Source organism: Podarcis muralis, chromosome 1 (assembly GCF_964188315.1).
Source record: "Podarcis muralis chromosome 1, rPodMur119.hap1.1, whole genome shotgun sequence".
In the NCBI taxonomy this organism is placed as follows: Eukaryota; Metazoa; Chordata; class Lepidosauria; order Squamata; family Lacertidae; genus Podarcis; species Podarcis muralis.
The window spans coordinates 123,997,999-124,020,066 of record NC_135655.1 but is presented as its reverse complement, the minus strand read 5'-3'; the positions used below and the strand labels follow the sequence as shown (position 1 = coordinate 124,020,066).

Below are 22,068 nucleotides of genomic sequence, written 5' to 3'. Positions count from 1 at the left end.
AGAGTTTTTGAGACAGAACCTGCAGAAATCTCTAGAAGTAAGAAATATAGAGCACCTTTTATTGAGAAATATAGTTTCCAGCTGCTGCAAGCAGTATAAATAGTATGTAAACAGCTGACAGCATTGCTAACTGCTGAAGGAAATTGCTAGCTTTTTAAAATTAAAGTTCAAATGCTTTAATTGAAGTGGGAATCACACCCAACATGTAAAAACAAGTATAGATGTACAACTAAAAGAGAAATCATAAACAGAGTTCACAAGAGAAATTTATGAAGAAACAAATGCTACAAATTATAATTTCCCAATAAGCTTTATGTCCCATGTTCTAGTGCCAAACCAATTCCTCTCAAATCATGGCAATTGCACTCTCAAAACTGCTTGACCAATTCAGAATCATTAACAAATCCATATACAATTTCAGATTCAAAACTGTATTATACAAATAACAGCAACATGAAATTTAAGCGAGATACGCAAGAATAATCCATTCTTATTCCTAGTATATCTGTTTGCTCCTAAAAGGCAATGCTAAAAGGCAATGGAGCCAACAGTAGTTGAAACTTGGTTGTTCTGGCCATATAAGACTTGTTGTGCCAACAACAAATAAAGCCCTGGCTAGGCTGCCACAGGGCAACGTCAAGAAGCATGACATCATATTAGAGAGATGTTCACTGGACAGTGATAGCAGATATGCGTTGAGAGCTGAGCTTCCAAGTGTCAAATCTGCCCACCAACTGAAATAATTTCTCTCAGGATGCCCTCCCAGTCTGTAGAATGCAGCTGGTTAGGACTAAGAATACAATCTTCCTGTTGTGGCTCCTGCCTTTGGAATGGGCTCCCTAGGGAGGTCACATGGGGTCTTCATTGCCATCATTTAGGTACCAGGCAAAAACTGTTGTTTTCCAAGGCTTTTGAGAATTGCTAATGTTAGCATTTTTAACTTGGATAACTTTAGTTTTACTATCTATATGATGCTGTCACTGTTCTCATTTGTTTATTTAATTGTTGTAAAATTGCACTTTATTTACTATTTTTTAGCAGGCCTGGGAACATGAAAAGAAATTAAAAGAATAAGCGGTATGGTTAAATCAACTGCTTCTGTGGCTTCCTACAACTATGTTTCCAGAATATACATTTTCCCCAGTTTTGTATCTACTTATCTATTCCATGAGCATATGCTTAGAATATGGTATGAGACATTCAATGGAAAGATTCTGAAATACTGACAAAACCAATTTAACAGTTTTAGGCCTACATCCACATACACAAGATGTTGCCCTTTCTTAAATAAAATGGAGAAACTGAATACACAAAGGGCCTCAGTGCATCATATATATGTGTGGCTGTTTCTGGCAACAGAAGACCTTACTACAGTTAGAGGGAGCTCTGCCAGAGCACAGACCAGCAAAGTGACAGGCAGAAACACACAAAAACTGTTACCTATGCTGTACAGACAAATGAATAATCTCACTAATTAATAAGATGCTTAGGTTACATATCTTATATCTTACATAATAAGATGCTTAGGTTATCATATGTTTATGGAGGGAGGGAAGAATTACTTATCTTACAAAAATAGGTGTTTTTAAAAGCTTGCATTAAAAAACTACCAAAAAAGCCCTATGACATTTTATGCCCTGCTAGTGGAAAATATTGCTGCAACAGGTACACAAGAAAAATAAAATGAACAAGATTCTCTGCCCTCTAATACTAGTTTAATAATTTACTATGCTACTGAATAGTTAAATACAATGCTGCCTATTGTTTACATGGCACAGTTATTCTTCAGATCTGAAGCCAACAATCCAACAATACAGAAACCAGCTACTCCTCAGGACTGAGAGATCATTAAGTGTTACATTTGGCAACCCCCCCCCCCCAATCCCTAAACTAAAAGCTGAGGAGGTAACAGACTGACTGGTGATTCCTGCCTCTCTGCAGCTTCAATCTTAGCAATAAGACTAGGGGGCTGTTTATTGCATGGTAGAGTTTCTCCACCATGAAGGAACAAAGTAACAAGCCCCTATTTCCTGCTCCCACACAGGAAAGGGAAGCAGAAGGCTGTGGAGAGACACTATGCAACTCTGAACAGCAGCCAAATCCCATGCACTCCATAGCACCCTTTCCTGCAGGCTACCCACAATCTTGTGGCCACAATTTTTGGCTGAGCTATCAAGGCCATCCAAGAATTATAGACCCTTGTATTTACACCTTGCTGAAATTAAACACTTAATTTGGGGGGCAAATGTATGGATGTGACCAACCAAGTAACGGTGCTGTATTATAAAATAATGAGGTTATGTATGAACTGCAGGAAGATTAATTAAAACCAAGGTGCTGAACTGACATTGTGTTTGCATGAAAACTTAAACACATACCTTAAAGATTAACTTTTGTTTCAACTGAAAGTGGAATTCAGTGAGAAAACCAATTTCATCAGGGTTATTTAGTTTTTACATCTTAAAAACAGTTTTTGTTCATTAATCTGTTGTGCCCTTTATTATCAGCCGCCAAAGAGAAAATACTTAATACTTCTCCATAGTTCTGCAACTTAGAGAACTCAAGACACTCAACCCAACTTCATGGAATAATATTCTCCTGGCAGGGAAGAGGTCAATATACTCCAGTACATTCCAGCTGGGATCCATGTGCAAGCCCTTCATGGTGGAATTTTCTTACTTTTAATTTTTACATCAGAACTTGCTGATTAAATTCCCGTTGGTTTTGAAAACAATTTAGTATGCATTACGTGAAGCTGCAGGTGAAGAGGGTATCAAACATTTATTTAAAATATTTCTCTCCTGCTCTACAGTGGTACCTCTGGTTACGTACTTAATTCGTTTCGGAGATCCGTTCTTAACCTGAAACTGTTCTTAACCTGAAGCACCACTTTAGCTAATGGGGCCTGCCGCTGCCGCTGCGCAATTTCTGTTCTCATCCTGAAGCAAAGTTCTTAACCCGAGGTACTATTTCTGGGTTAGCAGAGTCTGTAACCTGAAGTGTATGTAACCTGAAGCGTATGCAACCCGAGGTACCACTGTACTTTGTACAGTACAAGGCAGGTAATATGAGAATAATCAAATATAACTGAGAACCAACTCAATGGCAGCAACTTTCCATAATCAGGTAGTGGCATTTCCCAGCATCTATCAGATCCTTTTAGCTGGAGATGCCAGGGATTGAATCTGGGACCCTCTGAATGTAAAACATATGCTCCATCACTGAGCTATGGCTCCTCCTCTATCTCAGTTGCAGCGTGATAAGAGTAGCATTATAAAGTAATACAGCAGCTAGGATTAGGACAGAGAGAGGGAAATGGGAACTAGGAATATCAGATGCTAGCAAGTTGGTCTGAGAAGACTGTTTGGCTTGATATGCCCTACAAAACAATCTAAACCTCCATTTAATCTCTGATATAACCTGTACATCCCCCCCCCTCCCGGCAACCTCCCATCCAGGAAGTACGTAAAATAAGGTTCCCAGACGTCACCGTTTCCCGGGGACAGTCCCTGGATTTACAAACCATCCCCATAGAAAATCCATTGAAGTTGAAAAGTGTCCCCGGATTCATTGAAAAAAATCTGGTAACCTTAACCTAAAATACCGGTAACTCTTCTTTTGGGAGGTACTATACAAGTTTCCCTAGAACTTAGATGGGGATAGCAAAGCAACTACAACCATCACCTGATCAAGCAGCCTTTGCAACAAAACAAAACAAAACAAAAACAAAAACTTTTTGGCACCTCATGACCTCTCCACCTTCAATAGTTCATTCTAACCTGCCACACAATATTAAAACGAGTCTGAGAAAAGGCAATCTTTTAGTGACTCACTACAGCAATCTTTTTTTTAATCTTCCGTTTGCCATTGCTACCAACATTTACTAATACAGTCATGTGAAGTTACATTTCCGACTGCATTATAATGCCTTTGGCTTGGTTCCAGATATGTCTTGTGCTAGCAAAATGACCACTTCTGTTTAGGCAAATCAGATTAACTGAATTCCTCCAATTTTCCAGTTCTTCTGCTGTGCCCATCCAACACAGATCCAGAGGGTTCATCAACTCTTTGGGGGAGCACGGTGGACTGCAGTGGGAGAAGAGCCAGGAAAGTCCTGCGGCATGAGCAGAGTTCTGCCAAATCTTCTCTGGAGGCAAACCTTACCACTTAGATAAAGTGTGCATCATCTCTGAAGTTGTGTGCACATGTCACATATATGTGTTGTTACTGTCCGGCATTCATTGTCCTGTAGCACAAACGGAAGGAGTAAACAGATGCTTCTCTCATAATTAAAACAACTGATTTAACATTAAACTGCCTGACATGTGAGTAGCTCATTGCTCTTTAATGCAATTCCCCACAGACAGCGACATACTTTTGCTTATTGTTTTCACAAACTAAAGCTTTCTGAATGTTACATGAAAGCTTTCCAGGGGATCTGTGTTTATGTTAATTTGTTCCTTTGAAAACTGCTTTGGATTATTTTTTAAGATAAGCAACATAAAAAAAAAGATCACCATCATCTGAAAAGCCAGTGATCCCAGTTGATTTTAGCCCTAGTGTCTGAAGAGTACAATTTGTGAGGTTGCTCTGGGATCACATCCGACAGAAGGACAGACAGAAGAAAAGTGATGTGTGCCTAGTAAGAACCAGGAAGAGGAGGGGGAGGGAAACCCAGGAAGGAAAAGCAGGTGCAAGGCATGTAAACATTTTAGAAATATAAATTATATTTCAATTTGGTAAAAACAGTGTCCCCATTTTACCAATTATCTATAATAAAAGATAGTATGCAAATACTATTTTACACTAAACAAAATCTATTCAACTCCAAAATGCATATATGTACAGGAATACCAGCTGCATCCTTAGAAGATATGAAGATTTCAGGACGATATGTCAGGCAGTTTTCCAGAAGAATTCTAGTCATATTTACTCAGCAGATGCCTCACCAATTTATATGGTACTTCCTCTCAAACAAGTGTGCACAGGAATGCAACTTTAGTTTTAGAATTAGTCAAACTGTAATTATCAGTTATTCATTGCTGTTTATTTTTCTGGGAGGGCAAAATACATGCCCAATATTTCCGCAAAACATGCAAGTCAAGCATTACAACTAGAAGTGGGGAGGCATGTCAGCACATGACAAAGCAGAACAGATTAAGTGCCTGAAGTTTTCCCTTGTAAGAGATACACTTTGAGCTGAGGCTTATTGACTAGTGGGATCAATTCCAAAAACAAACTAGGAAAGGGAATCCCTGGAAGCACATTACATCATTGAGTAAGAAATCCAGTTAGAGAGCCTGTAGCTAACTGGAATTCTCTCAGCTCTTCATTTCGTCATCTGAATGAAGGATCACAAAATTATTAAACCACTGTAGTCTTTGAGCTATGTAGGATGTCAAATATCAGGTGTGCAAATATGGACATTCACTTCTGGAGGTAAGTGAATGCCTATACCACATGAAACAAATGTGGCATAATCCACTATAAACATCTACGTAAGAAAATGGAAAATGCCTGCTCAGTGAAGTGCTTTAGGAATTTCCCTTCATACTCCATTAAAGAAAATGCTTTCCTTGCATGTTTTTAGTGCAGCTGAGGCCATGTTCAACTACAAATGAAACTGACCACCTGTCTCCTGGACCCTTGCCCACCCTGGCTCCTAGGCAGGGCTAGGCAATGGGCTCCATGCGGTGGTGAATGCTTCCCTATGTGAGGTAGTCTTGCTGGATAACCACTTAAAGTAGTGGTTATTAAACTGCTTATTAAAAAACCGACCATTATGGCCAATTATCACCCAGTCTCAAATCTTCCATTCCTGGGCAAGGTGATTGAGCACACTCTAATCTGGAGGATGTCAACCATTTGGATCCCTTCCAAATGGGATTCAGGCTCCATCATGAGAATGAAGCCACCTTTGTCACACTGGTTGATGTCCTCTCCTCCATGCTTTATAACATCTATAGGAAGATGGTGGGAAAGATCATCAGGGGGTTTGGGCTGGGTGTTCACCAGTATGATACCCAGCTCTACCTCTCGTTTAAATCAGAACTGGTGAAGTCAGTGAATGTACTCTGTGTCTGGAGGTGGGTGGAGGATGGATGCAGTAAACAACTGAGGTTGAATCCAGACAAGACAGATGTACTGTTTCTGTGGGGGGAGGGGGGACTCCCTGATCCTAACTGGGGTAACTGTGCACAGCCTAGGGGGTGATTTTGGACTCACAGATGTCCATGGAGGCACAGGTAAATTCTGTGTTCAGAGTGGCTGTCTACCAGCTGCATCTGGTACCCCTGCTGAGACCCTAATTGCCTGCATACTGTCTCACCACAGTGGTACATGCTCTAGTTATCCCCTACTTGGAATAGAACAATGTGCTTTACGCAGGGCTACCTTGAAGGTGACTCAGAAACTACAACTAATTTAGAATGTGACAGCTAGATTGCGGAGTGACCGCCGGGACCACATAACACCGGTTCTGAGAGATCTGCATTGGCTCCCAGTACGTTTCCGAACACAATTCAAAGTGCTGGTGCTGACCTTTTAAAGCCCTAAACAGCCTCAGCCCTGCATATCTGAAGGAGTATCTCCACCCCTATAGTTCAGCTCAGCAATCAGGTCCAGCTCCAAGGGGCCTTCTGACTCTTCCCTCACAAGACGTGAAGTTACAGGGAACCAGACAAGGAGCCTTCTCAGTAGTGGTGCTTGCCTTGTAAAATGCCCTTCCATCAGATGTGAAAGGGATAAACAACTTTTAGAAGACATCTGAAGGCAGCCCTGTATAGGGAAAGTTTTAATGTTTAACGTTTTATTATGTTTTTATATTTTGCAGGAAGCAGCTCAAAGTGGCTGGGGCAACCCAGTCAGATGGGCGACGTACAAATAATAAAATTATTGTTATTATTACCTACAGGATATTTTTCTTTACCCCCATTTCCCTTTATGAACTAAAAGGTAACAAACAATCAAACAATATTAAAGAAGAGATAAACACATGGCCCTATTCCTTTGTCCATTTGGTCATGTGGGATTTAATTTTCAAACAATCACTTCAAAATTATCTAACATGCTGAATTTGTTACTGTGAGGTCTTTTTTGCTCTGGGAGAGTATAAATAAACATTGATATAGTTTATTTACTTCTCGAGGCAATGCAATAATTTTAAAAATAGTTTTACTAACACACACACACACACAGCTACAACTGCAGTGGGAAAAGAAGAACTATGAAAAGGTTCTTAGCAAATTTTTAGGCTACTGACATCAGGGCTTGCAAAAAGAACAGTAAGCCTGCTTTCTCTACAGTGTTCTTTCATTAGGATACCTTTGGAAACCAACAGACAACACTAATCTTCAAAGAGGCTCAGAGTTTTCATTTCATTGAACAGATTAAATCAATTACGTAAATATGTAGTGAAATGTTATTCACTAGCATTGTCTATCCTAAAAAAATGCTAGAAGGTGAACACATGGCAAATTAGCCCATAGTTTGCTTTGAAACATGATTCTACTGTGTACTGTACCAGAAACTGAATGGTACCTAATTCACATGAGCCTGAAGGGAATTTCACAGTTTGCCATGTGACATGGGCAGGCTGCTGTTTGAGGAAAAACAAGTCTAATGGCCCCTTTGGACTCTCAAAACTAGTTTCACTATTTTTTAGATCCTACTATCATTCACAATCCGGAGGAACACTTGCAATCAAATTCACGTCTTTCAATACTAATCTTCCATAAAACTCAGGGCTGTTTTCACAGTAAACAGGGGCTGGGGATGAAGAAAGACTCCGTATTTTCAGCTCTTAAAGTCCCCTCCTCCTTTTTTAAGCTGCTTGGTCCATGGGATGTGTTAAAAGCAAACCCAAGGGGAAAATATTATATTTGTAACAGTTGTAGTTTCCCTTCCAAGAGCTCATTTGTCAATCCCCAGTTGCTTTTGCCGTCTTAAGTCTAGGGGATAGGGTTTCTATGAGGTAGCTTCAAAATGGAAACAATGCAAAAACTGTAGGTGCCCAAATGGAACATTCTCTTTCATCCCTTTGTATCACAACCATCAGTTTCGACAAGGACCCGTAACACCTGCTGCAGAAGGCATTCCTTGTAGCATACAATATCAGGTTTCTATTTGGATAATATTTACCTAGCCCATGGACAGAACTGCTGAAAGGACAGATTAACTGTAAAGCAATGTCACCTCAAGACCATCAGGTCTCATTTGTCTCAAATCAAGCTTCCATGCAGTAAGGCTTTGTAATTTGGTATTGTAGGAGAATAGGGCAGGCTCAGTGGGGAGAAGAGGGTAGGACAGTTCCTCTTGAATGAGCATCCTTGTACAGTACAGGATGTACTCCAACGAAGTATAAGAAAACTAGGGATGAGACCATATTGATGAGATCTTTTATAATCAAAGCCCCCTGGCTTAGTTTTTGAAACCCTCTAGTCTTTTTACTACATTAAAAAAGAGAAAACACAGAACATTTCTCTGTGTTGTCCTACTAATAAAGAGAAGGCAAGGGGAAAAAACCCAAATGCAACAATGAACAGGAAGAAAATGTTTAGTCTACCGAGCTCAACAGTGCAGAACTGTAGCAACAGCAACAGGTTTGGTCAAACATTCCCATTGTCAAAGGCGGGGATGACATTCTTAAGCAAAACATTTCAAGATCCAAAAAGCAGTAGCTTTCTGCTGCTTTTCTCTGTCCAGGAGTATAGGTTGTTAGTCAAGGCTGCAGAAAGAAAGAGCTACTGGGTAAACACTGCATATACCTTGGCAGCAATGACCGAGGATGACCTCATATCACATCTACAACATGCATCTCATTACATTCATCTGCTTTCTGTTCTGAGAACTGTACAAATGAGAAGCCAGTTCCTAAGATCCACTGAGATGCAACCATTATGTTATTCCATGGATATCTCTGTAGGTCCATAGATACCATCTGCCAGACAGCGCAAGCCTCTACGCAAACCTGCCTTCAACCTTCCAAGAGACAGTCATGGGTCTTTATGGGTCAAATCCAGGCCTCACTGAAGCTTACAGCAAGTGAGACACACAGAAAACTCAAGTGCATTTCTGGACTATGCTAGGAGTAGAAGAAGTAATGATAAATTAGGTACGTTAAAATGTAAGATGCAAACTAGATTGTAGGGGTGCAAGTAATGGTTTGGGAGCAACCCTCAAACTGTACATTAATTCACAATTGCTATTTATAAGTCGCTTTGGGACACTTTTATGAAAAAATAATAATTGCATTTATTACTTGTTATTACGTATTTAGGAGCTACGTGGGTCTACACCTGCATTTACAGACTTTTACAAAAGTTTTGAGAAAGAAGATTTATGCATAATCTTCACATTTTGCTATTGTTATCACAGAAAAAATTAGAGCAAAGTTACAGAAAATAGGGTAATCGCATGTGTAGACCTATATAACCACCCATAGGAGTGCATTTACTATGCACATGAGGTGTGTGCGTAACAATTGTCAGAATTTTATGTTGTTTGAACAATCTTGCCCATTCTTCGTAACACTTTTGAAGAGTACCACCAATACCTTGTGTAATGTGCCTATGATGGCCTTTTGGGTATGTAAAAAGCGTGAAGGTCAAAATACCAATGACTATGTTCTTAAGTATCCTCTATCCCCCCACCTCCATCCACTGAAACAAAAATCAGTGGGATAAACCAAAACTACAACTAATCTTCCTGTACAAAGAAAAGTGACTCTCCCCATTCCCTTGGCATGCTATTGCTAACAATATAGTTTTGCTCAGCCCCACAAGGCTCCAGAGGCAAGTCACAGCTTATGCATCTTGAGCAGTCTACACATCCAGTTAAGACCAATGTAAACATCAGCCCCACCCCCCAACACATTAGCCTATTCTGCTACAACAGGCAAATTGTGTGTCCAGTGAAAAGTGTTATGGATAGAAAAAATAGGGTATCAAAAAAATTCCCTAAACAGTACCATTATAAGGCTGAGCATACTTAAATAACAGGAAGCAATATATACAGTTAACACGAACAGTTAACATAGAATGGACATCATAAACCAGTAAGCATATTTGCCTAAAGATATAGTACAATATTCTAATCAGTTTTACATCTTATGCAAAGCCAAGCCTGTAAAGACAACTTTACTTCCACCTAGTTTGTCATTGCATCCCAGGAACTAGAGAGGCTATCCATCTATCAGACCTTCTCTTGAAGAAGATATAAACTATGAAACCAAATAAAGACAGAAAACAGTAGTCCAAATGTTTTTTATCTGGGATGGCCAATTTAGTGCCCTCCAGATGTTTTGAATGACAAGTACTGTAAGACCTAGCCAACATAGACAATGTTCAGGAATAATGGGAGTTGTAGTCTACAACATCTGAAGAGCACCACAATGACTACTTCTTGTTTAGATGGGAAGCTTGTTCTTTCACAAGCTCTTTTCTCCAGTCTTTAATTATCTCATAACAGAAGTTAACAAATGTTCTAAGATAACTGATTAAACAAGACTATAGTTAATGGAAGCTTACTCTAAATAAGGCATTTTAAATGTCTGACACAAACATGCAAAAAAATTATCTCTCTCTTATAACTATTATTAGTTATCCTATTCTGCTTCTAGATGCAAGAAAATAAGCAAAACTTTGTAGAATTACAGTTTTATTTTGAACCATGAAACAGCTGCATACTCAGCCCTTTCAACACAGGAGAGATGGAACAGACTACACAGTTCAGGTGCATTAGCCAGCCAGCCTGCATAATGGCATCTGACTGACAAGTAAAAATCATCTCCAGGAGACACCTTAACATAGATCTTACTCACCCCTTTGAAATACCTACAAAGTCCCTAAAAGCAATTACTTGAGGGAACAAAGCTATAATCAATAGAATTAATATCCTTGTCTAAGGAAATACTGAACTTGCACTTACCTCCCACTGTAGATTATAAAACGCTGGTCTTTCGCTCTTCCTGGGGGAGAAAAACAAAACCAGTTGACTATCAGTAAACCCACCAACCCAATCTATTATCTTAAGGAAACTGTATTCAAAGTTGAATGTACAGATGCTAATATGGCAGCTTTTCTCACTCAACTTCAAAAGCCTACATGTTTACATGAACACAATGTGTGCCAATGTACGTCCACTATACAAGCTCTGTAGGTGGATGTCTGCATGTGCAATGTAGTCGAGAGGTTGCATAACCTGCAGATATCAATGTGTCCCTACTAAATTTGCCCAGTCACATTTCCCACACTGTATCATGAGTTAATGTGTTAAAAGGAGGGTTCCCAAGCACCAATTGAGAAAGGGATGGCAGCGCAGTGAGGGACTTTGCTTAGAAAGGAATCGCTTCGACATCTCGGAGATCAACGCAGCACAAACCAAAAGATGTATTGCCAACTAGAAAAGGGGTCTCCTCTCTTTATTCTGAAGGTGGGCAAAGCGTGCTGCCAATCCTTCAAGGAAGGAGTCAACCTCGAGGGTGCAAGGAGAGGCCTCAAGTACCTTGGGGGAAGAAATAAAAATAAAACACAAGTAGGTGCAAGCTTGAAGCCAGGGCATCATCAGATGTCTTGTAAGCAAAAGGCACTGTGAGGCGATGTTTTGTGGTGGTGTTGTTTTTTGATGAAAACAGCCCCGGTAACAACTCTGAGATTTTTGAAAGGGGGAGCTTAGCCTAAAAGCGAGCGGCTGGAGGAGTGAAATAAAGCTTTGCTTTGGGAGGAAAGGAAACCCGGGCTTGGAAGAAGAGGGAGGAGGGCAAAGAGAAGAAGGGGGGGCGGGAGAGAGAGAGAAATGGTCACGTCAGAGAGGCTCCACTTTGCCAAGGGTAAGGAAAGGGCTGCTGCTGCTGCTGCTGCTGCTGCTGCTACCTGTTTATACTGTGGCGGTGCTGAGAGGAGGCTCAGAGCCAGAGCAGCGGCGAAAGGAGGCCGAAGAAACACCTGCCTGCAACGGGGCGCAGGAGGAGGAAGGGGCAGCGGGGGTAGGAAGCTGTCACAGCCGAGAAGCGGCGCCTCAGCCGCTTCCGAAGCCCCCCGTCCAACCCCTTCCCCCCATCCTCCCTCACACCGAAAGCGGGGGACGAGAAGCGGGGAAGAGAGAGAGGCTCGCCTACCCACCTGCGGGAAGGACCGGCGTCAACCGCAGCAGCCTCTCGCCGCCTCAGCCGCCGCCACCATTACTGCTGGCGCTGTTGCTAATGCCTCGCTTTCTCCTTCTCCACAGCTTCCCCCTCCCCCCGCCGCCGACCTCCCCGCGCTCACTCCTCCTCCAGTCCCTGTCAGCGTCTCCGGCAACGTAACAAGGCGCCCGCCCATTGGCCCGCCCCCAGCAAGCGCGGCATTCATTGGCTTCCCTCCGAGGGGCGCGCGGGGAAGACCTTACAGCCAATGGGGAAGCGCGGCGCCGCTCACAGCCTGAAGGAAAAGGGGCGGAGCTTCCGAACCCGGAAAAGGCCGCCTCGCCTTCTTTCCTTAGGCGGAACCTCTTGAGCTGGGTTAGGTTTCCCTGACGAGCTTGGCAAGAGAGGACTGGCTTCCGCTTCCGGTTTGGCTCCCTGAAGTCCTGCTGAAAGGGGTCACCGAGCCTCCAGGTATGGGGTGGTTTACAGGTTCCTCCTGCGTTTGTCCCCCCCCCCCCGCGGCTCCCTTTTTATGTTCCATTCCGAGACTGGGAAGCCTTATTCCTTGCCCTAATTATCAGGGTCACCGATAAAAGACAGGCGGTGTTTGGCTGCAGTTCGACCTGTTCTGAACGGGGCTACTCAATACATCACGGTAGTTGATGCATCTTGAAATCAAAGGCATCTTGGTACTGTAGTCCGTTGAATAACTTTAGTAACGGTCGGTCGATTAAGCAGATCTACCTTGCAGGGTAGTTGGGGAAACCCAGCCAGATGGGCGGGGTATAAATAAATTATTATTATTAGGATAAGGTAAAGGACCCCTGTTGTTTTTGTCCACGGAGTTTTCTTGGCAGGGATACTGGAGTGGCTTGCCGGTTCCTGCTCCAGGTGGATCACGTTTGGTCAAAACTCTCCACTATGACCTGTCCATCTTGGGTGGCCCTTCACGGCATAGCTCATAGCTTCTCAAGTTATTCAAGCCCCTTCGCCACAGCAAAGCAGTGATCCATGAAGGGGTTTTCCCAGTAGTGCTGTATGGAAGTGAGAGCTGGACCATAAAGAAGGCTGATCGCCGAAGAATTGATGCTTTTGAATTATGGTGCTGGAGGAGACTCTTGAGAGTCCAATGGACTGCAAGAAGATCAAACCTATCCATTCTGAAGGAAATCAGCCCTGAGTGCTCACTGGAAGGACAGATCCTGAAGCTGAGGCTCCAATACTTTGGCCACCTCATGAGAAGAGAAGACTCCCTGGAAAAGACCCTGATGTTGAGAAAGATGGAGGGCACAAGGAGAAGGGGATCACAGAGGACGAGATGGTTGGATAGTGTTCTCGAAGTTACTAGCATGAGTTTGACCAAACTGCGGGAGGCAGTGGAAGACAGGAGTGCCTGGTGTGCTCTGGTCCATGGGGTCACGAAGAGTCGGACACGACTAAACGACTAAACAACAAAGGGCCCCTGGATGGCTAAGTTCAGTCAAAGGCGACTCTGGGGTTGAGGCACTCATCTCGCTTTTCAGGCTGAGGGAGCTGGTGTTTGTCCACAGACAGCTTTCCAGGTCATGTGGCCAGCATGACTAAACTGCTTCTGGCACAATGGGACACCATGACGGAAACAAGAGCACACGGAAACGCCGTTTACCTTCCCGCCGGAGCGGTGCCTATTTATCTACTTGCACTGGCATGCTTTCGAGCTGCTAGGTTGGCAGGAGCTGGGACAGAGCAACGAGAGCTCACCCTATCGTGGGGATTCAAACCGCTAACCTTCTGATCGGCAAGCCCAAGTAGCGCAGTGGTTTAGCTGTGGGGTAACCCTGTGTATGTTCCACAGAACAATGTGGTGTTGGGAGAGAGAAAGCAGAGAGAAAGAAAACCCCACACCTGTTGAGTTATATGCACCTGTGCAGGAGAACAAAAGAGAGTTTCTGGTGGTGTCAGAATCACCACAGTGGCTGCTCAGCTGAAGCTAATGTATACACAGACACACAAGGTAGAGCTGTCGGCGGGAAGCAAAGTAAGAACGTGCAGTTCACTGACAGTGGATAGTCCTGCTTTTGGACGTTTATGAATCACAAAATTGTGGAGATTGGGAATTGCATTGCTCATCATTTCACAGATACAGTGGTACCTCGGGTTAAGTACTTAATTCGTTCCGGAGGTCCATTCTTAACCTGAAACTGTTCTTAACCTGAAGCACCACTTTAGCTAATGGGGCCCCCTGCTGCCGCTGCGCGATTTCTGTTCTCATCCTGAAGCAAAGTTCTTAACCTGAGGTACTATTTCTGGGTTAGCGGAGTCTGTAACCTGAAGTGTATGTAACCTGAAGCATATGTAACCCGAGGTACCACTGTACTCATATCAGTAGCTCAACTGTTTTGTACATATGCAGTTATGTACTGATGCAGTTATTATATTGTAGAAAATTAGCTTTTTTGCTGCTGGGGTTTTTGGGGGGGGCAGACACATATTGGTTTGAATTGAATTGAATTGAAATGTATTGTTTTGAAACTGTATTATACAAACCTCGGAAGTACCAGCTCAGTTAAGCATGTCTGGATCCCTTGCAACAAAAGGGCATAACTATGTAGCTGATATAACTATCTAGAAAGGCTTTGAAAAATGTATATTCTGTGATGTTCTAAGTCCTTCAATCCTTATTTACATCATAGTCTCTGCTGATCAGAAAGTCTTATCAGTATGCCAGCCTGGCAATTAAGTTCACAAAAGTTCCTAGCCCATCTGCTTGCACATTACTTATGTTTGGTTTCCTGTGACAAGCAAGATTCTCCTCCAGCCACCAGACAAGTAGCTATATTTCTGGCTGCTGTATACCAGACTTTAGTTTTATTTATAGGTGAAGGAATTCTTTAATGTTGAAATTAGGGTTGCCGTGCTCATTAGTTTAGTAGTTTGATAATGTCGGCTGACCACCTATGCTGAGTGCAGTCAAGGGTTGTAAAATATTCTAAGATTGCTGCAGCATAGGTGGGTAACTTCTTAAATATCATTATGGTGTCCTTTGCTAGCAAGGGAAAGACTGGATGCTGCTTGGCTCTGCAGCAATCTGGAGAAACAAAGGAGCATATCTAAGTTGCTCCTGCTGCTGCCCTGCTGTAAATGAAAGCACCTCTAACGAGGAATAAGAGCAGTCATTAGTGGCAAAGGTTGCTTGACTGCTTCCAGCAATGCTGGTTATCTGGAAAACCTTAAACTGGAAAGTTTGCTATGCAAATTCTGGGAATTTGCATCATAAATCATTAAGCTTCCTTTGGAAAACTTCCTGATGCTGAGTGATCAAATTTTGCATGTTTGTTTTGCTTGCGTTTAGTAAACAAAGCTTACAGCTTCGAAATCATCACCCTTGCCTAAAATGCTATTTGCACTTGGCATGCACTCATTGTTCCTAATTAACTTATGAAACAAATTTTTCCATGGAAAAGTAAAGCACTGGGAGGGGGGGGATGTGTCCCTCATGTACTGGCTACTGCCTACGTAGTACAATTGCATTTAAAAACTGAATTTAAAAAAAGAAATGGTTGCTGTTTGCTTTCTTCCAGTTTTCTTTTCGTCCCTTTTTTAATGTTACTGCATCTAGTGTATGGGGATACAAGCTAAAGAAAAGAACTGCTATATTAATCATTTTATATTATTTTGACATTTTATAATAATTCATTACATAACTTGTCTGTTGTTGAGATATCACATTAACTCACTTGCTCTTTGTAATTGGCATAAGTATCACACTTGCTGATAATGAAAGCACCTTTCGCTGTTCAGCTGTGTGATCCTATATGTATCTACTCAGAAGTAAATCTTGGTGTTTTCAGTGGTGCTTACTTCCAAGTAAGTATTATAGGATTGCAAGCCTATTATAAGGCTTTCAAAACTTCTTCTTCCTCTTTGGTGATCACTCGTAGCCAAGTAAGATTGTCTTCCATAAACACGGTTTTAACAATGAGTCTGTAAGTGACCCTGGAGGCCAATTCTGGACCCACACGTCCTTCCACAGTGGGGACATTGGTTCCCTGGCGGGAGTTGATCACAGTGTGGATTTGCCTAGCGTGCCTTCCGCTTATCACGTTTCTCACTTGCGTCCTGAGTTCGAGTGTCTTCAAAGCCCATGACACCTTTGGTAAAAGCTGTTCTCCAACTGGAGCACTCGCAGGCCAGTGTTTCCCAGTTGTTGGTGTTTACACTACATTTTTTTATATTTGCCTTGAGACAGTCTTTAAACCTCTTTTGTTGACCATCAGCATTACGCTTTCCATTTTTAAGTTCGGAATAGAGTAGCTGCTACGGAAGACGATAGTCAGGCATCCACACAACATGACCAGTCCAACGAAATTGATGTTGAAGAATCATTGCTTCGAAACTGGTGATCTTTGCTTCTTCCAGTACGCTGACACTATTTGACCAATCAGATGCAAGTGGATTATTAGCATTAGGCAGGTGGAGGGGCAGCAGACTCGAAAACGACAACAGGGAATATTAGTTGCTACTCATATGCCAAAAGCTAAAATGTCACCCTTGGTTGTTGTCCTAAATAATTTATTCAAGGACTAAAAGCCTCGTCGGGGCACATCATGCCTTGAGAATATAAATGGTCATCTAAAATTTATTGAAGTACCCATTAAAGTATTTTTTCTTATCTGTCAAAAGAATGGGAAGACGCCAATTCATTCATTCCCTTTTAGTTTCATTATTCTGGGTCTGACTCTTGCAAAGTCTTTTCTATGTGCTTATCTAACTGCTGAGTCAAATGAGTACTTTCAAGAGCAGAATGATGATTATGTCTTATGTACAGATCTGGAGGATGACTAATGCAAGTCAGTACATCTTGTTCGCAAGCAATAGAAGCGCCATGATCTTGTACAGCCGTTCTTGGAATGCAAGCCGTTTAAAAACTAATTTTAGAAGGAATTGTAATTAATAAAGCTTATTAAAATGCAGTTTATTGCAGCTTTGAACTTCTAAACACAATTTGTCTCTTAAAAATGGGGAATTTCCTCATTTGACTGGAGATAATTTTGAAAGTTGCATTTTTGTACAGTTTCTTTATTTTCTTTCATATTTCTTACTGGGTTGTTATTTTAAAAGGAAGAAAGTTTTATTTGCATGGAAAAGTGAGTTCCCTGCGATCCATCTCTGTGTCACATTCTAGTACGTAGTATGACCAAGAAATTGAATTCAAAGCATTGCCAGATAGCAATGAGCTCAGGTGGCTTCCATTTAGTTTTATGAAAGAAAAATGATGCTGGTACCAGGACTACAGGCGGATGGACAAACCCCTCGCTCAGTAAACCAGGATCATGAATATATCACACTTCTTTCTTTCAAAAAAAAAAAAAAAAAAAGGTGGTTGACATTTGCTCCCATGGTAGGAAAAGTAAACCTCTGCATCTTGGAATAGTATATGAGTTATTACTTGCCCCCAGCCCTGGGTGGCCCAGTCTCTCTTAAAATATGGGATGGATGATATATATGATCCCCCTGCCTGCAACCACCCCTTCCTAATCACAGAGATAAATTTAGTACTGTCCTATAAACAAGTTAAGGCTAGTATTAATGCAATTCATGCGATGATTTTCAGCGAAGGAGGCAGTTGGCTCAGATGTTGTTGTATAGAAACAGTTTAGGGCAGTGGTTCCCGATTAAGGGTCTAGGGACCCCTGGGGGTCAATCCCTTACCTCCCCCCCACAACTATTCTTTTGCCGTTTTTGCATGGGAATATCACAACTTTTATGGTCTGTTTTTTAGTACAGTATACCCAAAATCAATTGCTTATTAGGAGCTACAGCACATTTTGTTAAAAAAAATTGCTTTGCAGTGGTGACTACCATAGAACATGGGTTTTTGTTGGGGGGCAGGCTTTTGGGGGGAGCAGAATCTCAGTTTTGTATTGATTTGGGGGACAACTGCCCCCCTCCCCCCTTGGCTACACCCGTGCCATAGAGTTATCAAACATTTTCAAAAGTAGGAGGGTCCGTCAATTGGCTTTTGAAAAATAGGGGGTTGTCAGTAATTAACTAATTGGGAACCACTGGTCTAGGGCCTTTCCAACCTTAAAAAGGTAAAGGACCCAGTCGCGGACGACTCTGGGATTGCAGCGCTCATCTTGTTTTACTGGCCGAGGGAGCCGGCGTACAGCTTCCAAGTTATGTGGCCAGCATGACCAAGCTGCTTCTGGCGAACCACAGCAGCATGCTGAAACGCCGTTTACCTTCCCGCCGGAGTGATACCTATTTATCTACTTGCAGTTTGATATGCTTTCAACCTGCTAGGTTGGCAGGAGCAGGGACCGAGCAACGGGAGCTCACCCCGTCACGGGGATTCAAACCTTTGACCTTCTGATCGGCAAGCCCTAGGCTCTGTGGTTTAACCCACAGCGCCACCTGTGACCTTACTGTCACTTAAAAGTAGGTGCCATTTTTTAAAGCTGCATTTAATCCAGATGTCTTGCCTCAGGGAAGCACTTCCATTGCAGGGGAATCATTTCCATAACAGTCAATGAGCCTTTTGTGAATTCAGTTCTTGCTATGTGAAGTGTGCGAAATATAGTTGTATTGAGTGTCATGTAAATACTGAATTGTACCTTCGACATAACCTCATGAGGAGCATGACCAATCCCTCTACTCCCACTTCCATGTAGTTTTTTTAATAGTACTTCTGCTTAACCTTGGCAATACTGTACTGCTGGAACATTCAAATAACTAGAGTTTTGACTCTGCACACATTCTGTGTGTGTCTCTGTGTTTGTCTGTCTGTCTTTCTCCTCCCTTAGCCGTAGCTTGTCATTTAATTGTCCTAAGTGAAATTGTCACAAGGAAGGCTTTCAGGGTACACCCCCCCCCTATTTATATGTGATTTCAGGAGACAGTTTTTCCAACTCGGTTTGCAAAAGAGAACGATGGGGGAGCAAAACCGTTCTTCCCACCCATTCCGCAGCAAATGCTAGAGGGTGCCAGATGCTAAGTCGTGCTTGTGCAAATAGAGCACTACTTAAATGTTCTACTCAAGTGCTGAGTGGGGGTGTTCCACCCAGTTCTTAAAGGGCCTTAGCCAATTAGAGTATTATGAACTGCTATTATGAATACCTGCAGTTTGCTAAGGAATATTTGACACATTTCTTATGTGGCCATTGTGCGGTGGGTGGTCAGTTTCCTATTATTTTATAAAGAGAAGCTCTGAATGCAGTTTTATAAATAACCTTGTAAGAGCTGCTTTTCTTTTCTTTTCAATCTTTCTCCAGAAGCATGGGGCATGGTCATGAGCATGGACCGGTCAAAGTGGAATACCCTGATCCAAAAGTATGGAAGGTAGAGGGGACTCCCTTACAGGATATCCAAGAAAGGTTGGCTCGGCGTGGTCTGAAGGATCCATGGCTTCGGTAAGAGCTGGCAAAAATATGGCCTTTCACTTGCTTTCATCAGCCACAGACTTATTGTATAGCAGACAATACCAAGATCCAAACCCCTCTAAATAGGTTCAGGTTGTTTTTTTTAATGTCCGTTCAGGAACACAATCCTCTGAAATACTTAGGATTGGTGTGGAGAACTGTCTTCAGCCCAGGGGTTACATTCCCTTCCATGGACCATATGCTAGTGATGGGGGAGATCAGAGGCAAAAGAGGGCAGAGGAAAGAATGTAATTTTTCCCTTTGTACAGTAAGGAAGTTTATACAGGTAGTACCAAGTGAGCCACATAAGGGACGTGGGTGGCGCTGTGGGTTAAACCACAGAGCCTAGGACTTGCCGATCAGAAGGTCGGCGGTTTGAATCCCCACGACGGGGTGAGCTCCCGTTGCTCGGTCCCTGCTCCTGCCAACCTAGCAGTTTGAAAGCACATCAAAGTGCAAGTAGATAAATAGGTACTGCTCTGGTGGGAAGGTAAAACGGCATTTCCGTGCGCTGCTCTGGTTCGCCAGAAGCAGCTTAGTCATGCTGGCCACATGACCCGGAAGCTGTTCGCTGGCTCCCTCGGCCAATAAAGCGAGATGAGCGCCGCAACCCCAGAGTCGGCCACGACTGGACCTAATGGTCAAGGGTCCCTTTACCTTTACCTTTACCTTTACCAAGTGAGCCACATAGGAGTTTTGCAAGGCAGGGTGCTGTAATATCTAGGGAAGGGATTGGATATTCATGGCAGTGTTTCTCAAACATGGGCGCCCAGCTGTTGTTGGACTACAGTTCTCATCACCCCTAGCTAGCAGTGGTCAGGGATGATGGGAGTTGTAGTCCAATAATAGCTGGAGACCCAAGTTTGAGAAACACTAGCCTAGCAAGTGTTCCCAGGATAGCATTCAAGCATGTTAAAGAGCTGTCCTTTCAAAGAATGCATCATTCTAAAGTGGCATCAGAAGCTCAATGATTGCAGTAGACCGGCGAGGAAAATTATATGGTTGCTTGTGAATTATAGCTGAATGGATTCTTATTAGAGACCACAAGCAATAAACACAACCTGTAAGCAAAATCGATAATTAAAAGCCACAGAGCTCACAGAAAAGTCTTAACTTAAGAGTGGGAAGGAGAGATGGGAAACTTTGTTTCTGTGGACTCTCTTTGTGGTCTTTACATCCAAGCCGTTTTGGGCATCCCCCGCCCCCCACTCCATCCCACATTATTTGAGGCGGGGTGGGACCATTCAGAGATACTTTGTGGGGGTTGCAGAGGGGAGAAGAAGACAAGAAGCTTTCTTTCTATGAATTTCCTTAGGTTAACTTCTGTAAAGGGACGCGGGTGGCACTGTGGGTTAAACCACGGAGCCTAGGGCTTGCCGATCAGAAGCTCAGCGGTTCGAATCCCCGCGACGGGGTGAGCTCCCGTTGCTCGGTCCCTGCTCCTGCCAACCTAGCAGTTCAAAAGCACGTCAAAGTGCAAGTAGATAAATAGGTACCGCTCCGGTGGGAAGGTAAACGGTGTTTCTGTGTGCTGCTCTGGTTTGCCAGAAGCAACTTAGTCATGCTGGCCACATGACCCGGAAGCTGTATGCCGGCTCCCTCGGCCAATAAAGCGAGATGAGTGCCGCAGCCCCAGAGTCGGTCACGACTGGACCTAATGGTCAGGGATCCCTTTACCTTTACGTTTTAACTTCTGTAAGGATACAAGCCTGAAAAACCACAACACTTTTCACTGTAATATTGCCTCAGGATACGTCATTAAATTTGTAGACCAACATAGGCAGTTGTACAACTTGACTTTCCGTTCATCTTTGCTGTTTTTGTCTTGCCTCTAGCAACGAAGCCTGGAGGTATATGGGCACCTTTGCAAAACCTGTCACTATCATGGACGTTCTCCGCAAAGGATTCAAATGGGGATTCACAGCCTTTGTGGTAGCTCTTGCGGTTGAGTATACGTTGTTCCCTCCAAAGAAGGATAAGGGCCAGCACTGAGGATCCTCTCTTCCAAGCTACAAATCAATTGCTGTGTTCTGACTTTGCATGAAAAGATGCATATTAAAATTCTTCAAAAAGGGCATTGTGCTGTCTTTTTCTCACCTCCCATGGGGAAGGAAGGGGTTAAAACGCATCACACACTGATTACTATGCGTATTGGATTGCCATGGCAAAGCAAGCTATGTCTGCCATTGGTTTATTTTTGTCCTAATAGCTTTCTCTTCCATTTGACTGGCCCAGAGGCTAGGAGAAGGAACTAAAAGGCCAACTTTTAGACTTGAGGACTCCTTTGTGTGCTGCCACCAGGAAGTCCTTGCCTATGAGCATACTAGATGGCTGCCGTAGCTACTATTATTTGCATTTATATCCCACACGATCCACCCTCCTCCTTTATCTTTACAACCGCCCTGTGAAGTGGATTGGGTTGAGGGAAGGTGACTAGCTCAAGAGAACCCAGGAGCTTTGGAGCCTGAGTCGAGGTTTGAAACCAGATCTCCCACCATTAACCACTACTCTACCCTGGCTTTCTTCATAAACAACAACACATGGATG

At 42.8% G+C, this 22,068-nt stretch overlaps 2 protein-coding genes across 4 annotated transcripts in view; one reads left to right on the top strand and one right to left on the bottom strand.

Moving 5' to 3' along the window:
- Window positions 1-12,266, bottom strand: part of HYCC2 (hyccin PI4KA lipid kinase complex subunit 2) — a 45,431-nt gene extending 33,165 nt beyond the window's left edge. For both annotated transcript variants that reach the window (XM_028751076.2, XM_028751088.2), the window contains exons 1-2: window positions 12,120-12,266; window positions 10,927-10,966 (exon numbers count right to left, since the gene is read on the bottom strand). The gene's annotated coding sequence lies outside the window, so the exon portion shown is untranslated. The remainder of the gene's footprint in view (window positions 1-10,926; window positions 10,967-12,119) is intronic.
- A 170-nt stretch (window positions 12,267-12,436) lies between these two features.
- On the top strand, window positions 12,437-21,596 carry NDUFB3 (NADH:ubiquinone oxidoreductase subunit B3). 2 transcript variants are annotated; one of them, XM_028751108.2, is made up of 3 exons: window positions 12,437-12,592; window positions 19,378-19,512; window positions 21,357-21,596. In XM_028751108.2, the coding sequence occupies exons 2-3, from the start codon at window positions 19,379-19,381 to the stop codon at window positions 21,511-21,513; spliced, it is 291 nt and encodes a 96-aa protein (XP_028606941.1). In that variant the 5' UTR covers window positions 12,437-12,592; window position 19,378; the 3' UTR covers window positions 21,514-21,596. The 2 variants fall into 2 exon arrangements, with proteins under 2 accessions (XP_028606941.1, XP_028606930.1); XM_028751097.2 differs by having other exon boundaries at window positions 19,375-19,512.
- The last annotated feature ends 472 nt before the right edge of the window (window positions 21,597-22,068 follow it).

Coding starts and splice junctions, on each gene's coding strand:
- NDUFB3 (XM_028751108.2), top strand. CDS start 19,379: ATGGGGCATGGTCATGAGCATGGACCGGTCAAAGTGGAATACCCTGAT. Junction 19,513..21,356: donor CTGAAGGATCCATGGCTTCG/GTAAGAGCTGGC, acceptor TCTTGCCTCTAG/CAACGAAGCCTGGAGGTATA.